At 36.5% G+C, this 9073-nt stretch overlaps 1 protein-coding gene across 1 annotated transcript in view; it reads right to left on the bottom strand.

The window, feature by feature from the left end:
- Positions 1–1227: 1227 nt before the first annotated feature.
- Positions 1228–9073, bottom strand: part of LOC106882357 (45 kDa calcium-binding protein) — a 26112-nt gene continuing 18266 nt past the window's right edge. Inside the window, exons 5-6 of the mRNA XM_014933010.3 lie at positions 5057–5229; positions 1228–3911 (exon numbers count right to left, since the gene is read on the bottom strand). Of these exons, the coding sequence (XP_014788496.2) occupies positions 3735–3911; positions 5057–5229 (350 nt within the window). The 3' untranslated portion in view covers positions 1228–3734. The remainder of the gene's footprint in view (positions 3912–5056; positions 5230–9073) is intronic.

Here is a 9073-nt window from a genome sequence, read left to right as displayed (position 1 = left end):
AGCACCTTGGGCAGTTGTCTTTCACAATAGTTCCAAGTTGACCAAAGCCTTTCGAGTGGAATCAATATGTACTTGTGTGTGTGTGTGTGTGTGTGTGTGTGTGTGTGTGTGTGTGTTTGCATTTGCATGTCTGCCCAAACCACTGAGCTACAAGTGGTAGAAGCATCATTGTCATTAATCCCCAGTCAACAAACTCTCTACCATTTTGTGCCTTTGAAGAGGTGTGAAAGAAGAGATCTCTCAGACGAAAAAGAGGTAAGGGTTAATGGCAGAAAGAGTACCCAGCTGTATAACACTGTCTCAATGATATATTCATCTAACCTCTGCTTGCATAACAAAAACAGATGTAAAACAAACAAATGAATAGTGCAGTGAGGACTAAGATATGTTGTGGGTCTCTCATCGAAATTTAGCCTTTTCTCTTTGTTTGAGATGAATTCTTTTGGCAGCTTTGAGTTGGAATGAGAAGATTGGACGCAATTAATAGAACACTGAAGATTTTGGCATTGCTGACTGGACATTCAGCCTGTTTTGGTGATGGTATTTATTGGTGCTGGAGGCAAACACACACACACGCACAGAAATATTCCTATACAAACAGAAAGAGTGAGAGATAGAGAGATATTGCAATGTATTAATTGAACACAATTTACATAAGCACTTTCTTTATCCTATTACACATAAACAAAAATATGCTCACATACATAAAGAGAGAGAGAGAGATAGAGGAAAGAGAGAGAGAGGAAAGAGAGAGGGAAGGAGAGAGAGAGAGAGAGAGAGAGAGAGAGAGAGAGACATTACGATTTATTAATTGAACACAACTGATGTAAACACTTCCCCTCACATGATACACATAAAATAGAAATATTTTAATTTTTTTTTTGTCTTGCAAGGTACTTGGTGACCCTATCACTCAAAAGCACCCAGTCCACACTGTAGAGTGGTTGACATTTGGAAGGGCATCCAGCTGTAAGAACGTTGCCAAAACTGACCTTGTCTGTGCTTGTGCCAAGTAAAAAGCACTAAGTCCCTGCTGCTGAGTGGCTGGTGTTAGGAAGGGCATCCGGCTGTAAAAATCCTGCCAAAACAGATACAGAAGCCTGGTGTAGGCTTCTGCCTGGCTGGCTCTTGTGAAACCGTCCCACCCATGCTAGCATGGAAGGCGGATGTTAAACGATGATGATGATGATGATGAAATTCACAGACATAAACTGAGAGAGAGAGAGAGAGGGAGGTATTACGGTTTATTAATTGAACACAAATGATGTAAAGTCTTCCCTTCTCCCCATATACATAGAGAGATGAATATGCTTACACACAAACAAAAAGGGAGAGAGAAGAGGGAACAAGAGGAAGAATGGGAGAAACATTACAATGTCTGATGCCAAATAAGTCAGCTTCGAATCGTGTGTGTGTGTGTGTATATATATATATATAATAATAACAATAATAATGGGACCCCAAGGAGATAGAGTATCCCATATTTTATAATATATATCAATCATTCTGCATATTGCATCGAAATGTGCATAGGTCATTTTCATTATTATTATTATTATTATTATAATAAAGTATTTTCAATGTATCAGTTTTGAGCTCTATTTAAAGTCGATATATATATATATATATATATATATATATATATATATATGATGGACTCTCCTGTCGGTTTTGACGTATGAGGCTCCGACAACGTACTTTTTCTTTGTCAGTCATAATACTTATGTCGAATGTGACATTTAAGTCTCACCAACGATTTGCAAAGAAGGCCACAAGTGTTGCAAGTTTGAGGATTAGAGGTCAGTGCAGGTGGTACATTTGCAACCGCTTTTCTCCTTTGCCTTGCACCCCCGAAGCCTATTAATGCTGGTTGCAACAAAGTTTTTAATACCATTTTGACACAACGATCTCCATTTTGTTCATACCAAGGCTGTTCTCTCAAAGGTGTTGTGAGCTATCTTCCATCACTATATATATATATATATATATTTTCGTTTTCCTGTTTTGTTTTCTGCCCGCCACTACATTCCTCCACGTTACAAATTTAATTTGAATTAAATTTAATTTGTGGTCCATGCGAAGAGCCATTTTAACGATGCGTCCTGCCCTAACTCTTCGAAACACCAGTGTTGAATGGTGGCAGCTGATGAAGGAAATGTTCTCTATGTGGCCTGCGTGTTTTCTGTACTTGTTTATCATTTTGTCTACGTTTTGTTTACAATGTTCTGTACCCAGATATGCATCTATATATACAGGTAGATGTAAGTATGTACATACATGTACATATATATGCATATACTCATTTATTATTTGTATATATATATATATATATATATATATATATATATATATATATATATATATATATATATATATATATATATATATATACAATGGGCTTTTTTGCAGTCTTTGTCTACCACATCCACTGACAAGGCTTTGGTTGGTTCGAGGCACTTGTCCAAGGTTCCACACAGTGGGACTGAACTCAGAATTCTGTGGTTGGGAAGCAAACTTCTTATCACACAACCGCTACACAATATTCTACATCGACTTGTATACTAGAACATACAGTATTAAGCTGGTGTAGGGTGGTGGATTGGCAGAAACAGAGCATTGGAAGAAATACTTGTAGTTTTTGTTCTGGCTCTTTATGTTCTGAGTTCAAATCCCTCTGTGGCCAGTACTGCCTTTCACCCTTTCCAGTTTCATAAAATAAAATGCTGGTCAAACATTAGAATTGATTTAATCAACAAATCTAATCCCCTAAAATTGCTGACTGTATGCCAAAATTTAGAGCTGTTATTAAGCAGGTGTTTAAAACACAAAACCTTACATTAAAATTTCATGCTAATTTAGATTACTTCGAAAGAAGCTTATATCATAGTGTTAGGCATTGAAAGAGTTCAAGCTCAGAAAATTATAGAAATATACAACAAAAATATAATATGATAAAAAATATCAACTTTATAATTATTTTCTTTTTTTTTTTCGATTGTTAATTTTTTTTTGCATAAATTTCAAAAATATTAATAATAATATAATTGTTTATGTTGTTCAAATAGCTGTTATTTTTGTTCCATTAGGTAAGTCTTTCTTTTGTGTTCAGCAAAAGATTTTGATAAATGTACATGTGTATGAAAATAACAATACTGATTGAAAATGTGCACGTATATATATATATATATATATATATATATATATATATATATATATATATATATATATATATATATATATATATATAGATAGATAGATAGATATAAATTTATACGTTTTTATATATATAAAACCATTGATATATATACATACATACATATACATATATATATATATATATATATATATATATATATACATACCTGTATATATACATGTACATAGATATGTATGTACACACATATATATATATAAATCTATTTATATATACATATACATAGATATACGTATGTATGTTTTTATATATATATATATATATATATATATATATATGTTTTGATATATACAGATCTATTTATATATATATATATAAATATAAATTTAAATACATACAGAGATGTATGTATGTATGCATATATATATATAAACATATATATGCATGTCTGTTGTGTGAGTGTGTGTGTGTATTTATGCATATATATGATCTTTTGTTGAAAGCAAAGTCTCAAACAGATATGTAATAGATTTTAGTAAAAAAAAAAAGTTGAAAAAACTGGAAAATTTTTGTTCGGCTTCTAAAATTCATCATGGAAGTTTCTAGCAATCTCTACCATTTTGCTGGAGATAAACTCAGATTCATGGTGCAGGACTTCTTCCTTGGACAGGTGTTTATCATTATTATCATCTATCATCTCGAGGATGGCCACAGCTTCATTCTTTATCTGGACTGGGTTACGAGGGTTAAGATAGTGCTGGAAGAAAAGAAAACAAAAAGAAACAACATAATATATGTATCTACACACACACACACACACACAAACACATTCCTTCTTTACCTTCTGTCTCTCATTCCATCAAAATGCCTGATCTTAAATCTTTCCTCTTCCATTTACACCATCATCTCAAACATTACCTCACTAAGTTTTGCACACACACACACACACACCAAGACACTGTTACGGTTGTGGTTTCCCATTGCTTTCTGCTGATTTATTTACAGCTTATTCTGCAGTTCTCCTTCTCCTGTGAACTTATCCTTGAGGCATACAACCTATTTAACTCTCGGGCAATAGAACTGCTTCACATGACATCAGGTCATTCCCCCATCATGTGAGACATGTCTAGTAATCAGCTCGCCTCTGAGTCCTGTATAACTTAGCCACAGGACCATCTTCATTATTTGACCCCTAGCTGGGTCCTACTACTCCACGCCAGAGTGGACCAGGGAGTTGTGGTAGCTATGGGCTAACTCCATACTCCCTAAAGCTTGTGCCAGAGGGTGACTCAAGAAGACATGGGATCAATTGGCGAAGACTGATCTTAGGCCATAATGATGATGATGATAAAGGCAGTATGAGGCAGTGACTCCCATGGCTTCTGATCTTAACTGATTGGAAGTGTTATCATATACATTCTTTTGTCTTGGTATAAAAGATAGCCTACAGCAAAGATTCTGCTCAATACCACAGATTTGCTTGTCAGTTGTTTGACCTTAACCTGTTGAGCATGTCCCTTGGTGGCTGACGATATGTGTATCTCTGATCATGAGCAGAAGTAGTGGGGGAGCATCATAGACATGTGAGGAGAGGAATTCTTTGGGTTTGGATAATTCACCTTTGGAAACATGGGTGTTCTGTTCAACATCCTTAAACAACCCTTATTCAAGGACCTTTTGAGTGGGATGGGCTACTCACACAGAAAATGATAAAGGTTTGCAATCACTGGAGACATGCTCAAGAAGACCTACTCACCTCTGCAAACATGAACTCACTGGTGATAAAACAGTATGAAAGACACCCAAGCTGGAGCCTCACCACTGGATGCAGTTTAATGGTTGACCCGAGGACAACCTGAGACTAAACAGCAACAACAACAGAGTAGGGGTTATTGAAGTTACCTTTAATTCCACCACATCGACAATGCCATCTTTGTTGGAATCAATGTAATTCTCAAATTCATATTTTCGTTCATCTTGCCATTGGCGGTCGTCTTTAGCTTCAGTTTCAGACACGATTCCTGGGGGTAGGGCAATAAATTCATCCACTGTCAACTTCTCATTTCTGTTCTTATCTGAAGATAGACAGACAAGAACAACAATAGTAATTCATAATAATAATAATAATAATAATAATATTGATGATAAAGATGATGATGATGATGATAATTGCAGTATGAGGCAATTTTAGGGACAGGGATAAAGTCAATTACATCATGACCAGTACTTTATTTTACTGACCTTGTAAGAACGAAAGGCAAAGCTGACCAAGGTGGGATATAAACTTAGAACATAAAAAGCCAGAAGAAATACTGCTAACCATTTTGCCTTAAGTATTTTAATTAGAATGCTCCGAGGGAGCCCCGCCAGCCTGCATGGGAAAAGTATGGAATAATAGATCTGCCAGATAACCTAATAATTATAATAATTCTTGTCTACTGAAAGCACAAGGCCTGAAATTTGGGGGGGGAGGGGACTAGTTGATTACATCAAACCAGTGCATAACTGGTACTTAATTTATTGACCCTGAAAGGATGAAAGGCAAAGTCAACCTTGGTGGAATTTGAACCCATAATGTAGTGATGGCTGAAATAAGCATTTCGTCTAGCGTACTAACAATTCTGGCAGCTCGCCGCCTTCCTAATAATATCAATAATAACAATATTAATTCTTTCTGCTATGAGGTACAATACCTGACATTTTCGGATAGGGATGGGGATGGGGCCAGTCAATTACATCAACTTCCTTGGTGGTCAGTTTGTATGAAAGGCGAATTCAACCTCAACAGAATGTGAACTTTCTGTCTGTATATGCATGAGTATGTGTGTGTGTGTATATATATATATATATATATATATATATATATATACATACATACAAACATACAGACATATACAAACACATACAGATATACAGCTGAAATGCCACTAACCATGTTGTCCTGCATGTTAACAATTCTGTCAACTCACCACTTGCCTAATAATGATAATGATAATAATAATAATAATAATAATAATAATAATAATAATAATAATAACTTTTAACACGGGCATGAAGCCAGAAATTTGGAAGGCAGGGCAGAGTCAATTTAATCAATGAATCACTCAGTCCTTCATTTCATCAACTCTGGCAGGATGAAAAGCAAGGATGATCTTGGTAGGATTTGAAATCATAACAGAATAATAATGATTTCTGATTTTTGGCAAAAGGTCAGCATTTTTGAGGAGATGGGATTGCTTGAAGCCATTGACTTGAGTATTTGACTGGTACTTAATTTTATCGAGCTTGGCAGGACGGATGAGAGGGAAAGCTGACCTCAGTGAGATTTGAAATCAGAATGTAGGTATGACTGTATGGTAAGAAGTTTGCTTCCCAGCCACATGGTTCCAAAATCAGTCCCACTGTATGTTATCTTAGGTGTCTTCTATTATAGCCCTGGTCCAATCAAAGCCTTGTGAGCAGATTTGGTAGACAAAAACTGTGTGTGTGTGTGTATACATGTATGTGTATATGCGTGTGCCTCTCCCCCATCACCACTTGACAACTGGTATTGGCTTGTTTATGTCCCTGTAGGTTAGTGGTTTAGCAAAAAGGGACCAATAGAGTAGGTACATGGCTTAAAAAAAATAAAGTGCTGGGGTCAATTTATTCGACTAAACTCTTCCAGGTGATGCCCCACCCTGGCTGAAGTCTATTGACAGAAACAAGCGAAAGAAAAGATGAAAGAAAAGGTCAGGACAAATGACCCAAGGCATTTTTGTCTGATGCTCTAATGATTCTGACAGCTTGCCACTGTAAGAACAAATCAGTAGTAGAACAGTAACATTAGTAATAGTAATAATAATAATAATAACAAAAACACCAGGACTTACAAGTACAGCGTGGCCCAAAAGTAGGTTTACAGTTATCACATAGGTACTTTAAATTTCTTTTAAAACATTTCATTACATTTAAATTTCTAGCTTACAATTAACTAAATAAGCATAGAATAATGGTTTCATATTTTTTTATAAGTAAGATCTAAACTGTTAATATATGAATGCAAAAGAGATAGTTGAAGAACTGTAAACCTACTTTCGGGCCACCCTGTATATATATAACATACAGAAAATAGCACTACAAGGCACTGCACACATCCTACGTAAAATACTTTCAATACAGTGAAAATAAGAGCACCACAACAAACCACAGCACATACTCAAGGTACACAGAGCTGTGCTTGGTAGTGCAGTAAAAACTGAATAATAATAATAATAATAATAATAATAATATTCTCTGCCCTAGGTGTATGGAAAACACTCGGTGAGAAATGGAAGAAAATTTGAAGAAAGAAGAAAAATAATAATAATAATAATAATCCTTTCTACTGGAAGCACAAGGCCTTAAATTTGGAGGAAGGGATTAAGTGGATTACATCGACCCCAGTATGTACTTGGTTCTTAATTTACTGACCCTGAAAGGAAGAAAGGCAAAGTCGACCTCGGCGGAATTTGAACGCAGAATGTAACCGGCACACGAAAGACTGCTAAGCACTTTGCCCAGCATACTAACGATTCTGTCAGCTTGCTGTCTTAATAATAATAATAATAATAATAATAATAGTTTCTGATTTAATAATAATAATGGCTTAGTGGTTAGGGTGTTGGACTCATGATCATAAGATTATGGTTTCAAGTCCTAGACCAGGCGTTGCATTGTGTTCTTGAGCAAAACACTTCATTTCACATTGCTCCAGTCCGTTTGGCTGGTAAAACTAAGTAACCCAGCAATGAACAGGCATCCTATACAAGGAAGGACATGGACTCCTGGGAAACTGGCCCTTTGCTCCTTACGGAGTAATGTAGATTAACCAATGGTTTAATAATACCAATGGTTTAGTAACGATTTAATAATAATAATAATGATTTCTGATGCACAAAGCTAGAAATTTTATTATTTTGGGGGTGTGGGTGGGGGAAGGGGGGGTGACAACATGGTCATGGTTGAAACACCTTCAATCATAGATCTACTGGACTAGGGGTGAACTAGACAATTGTACTCCTAGATACACTATGGATAAGTATAAGATGGGATGGTCAATGGTCATAGCTGGGACCTCTTTTGACCATAGCTCTAATAAATCAGGACTAAGTTGGGGCTAACAAAGCAAAATAACAACAAAGAAGGTCACATTAAATACAATACTCCTAGATATCATCATCATCACCATTATCACCACCACCACCATTATCAGTTAATGTCCATTTTTCCATGCAGGCATGAGTTGGACAGTTTGACAGCAACTGACAAGTCAGAGAATTGCACCAAGCTCTACTGTCTGTTGCTCTTCCTAATGCCAACCACTTTACACGGTGTACTTGGCACTTTTGACATGGCACCATCACCAGCGAGGTCACCAAGCAACTTTCAGGAGAAGATCCCACAAGAAGGGGGTCGGGGTCGGGTAGTATTGAGGCAGGTAGAGGTGTTTTGCATTAGAAGAGAAACATGGTCTACCTTAACTGGAGAGAGAAAAGACAATATGAAATGGGATGGTCATGGCTGGGAACCTATTTCACTATAGGTCTGCTGGAACAGGAGACTGACCCAGGGTGAAACAAGTGCAACAATAACTTCATAAGCCCTAAGCTAGCCTCCATTGTCCATGGAGGTTGAACCTTCCACACCAGACTAAATTAAAAGCACCCATGCTGGGCCATGGAAAGGACACTTGTTCTGGACCATGTAAAAAGCACCCATTACACCCTGTAAAGTGGTTGGCATTAGGAAGGGTACCCAGCCCTAGAAACCAAGCCAAATCAGATTGGAATCTGGTGTAGCTCTCCAGCTTAGGTCAAACTGTCTGATCCATGCTAACATGGAAAATGGACTTTAAATGATGATGGTGGTGATGATGATGAAAGGAGGAAGAGGGTGGAA

Source organism: Octopus bimaculoides, chromosome 26, assembly GCF_046866305.1.
Source record: "Octopus bimaculoides isolate indiv1 chromosome 26, ASM4686630v1, whole genome shotgun sequence".
NCBI classification, from domain to species: domain Eukaryota; kingdom Metazoa; phylum Mollusca; class Cephalopoda; order Octopoda; family Octopodidae; genus Octopus; species Octopus bimaculoides.
This window is presented reverse-complemented; position numbering and strand designations above follow the sequence as displayed.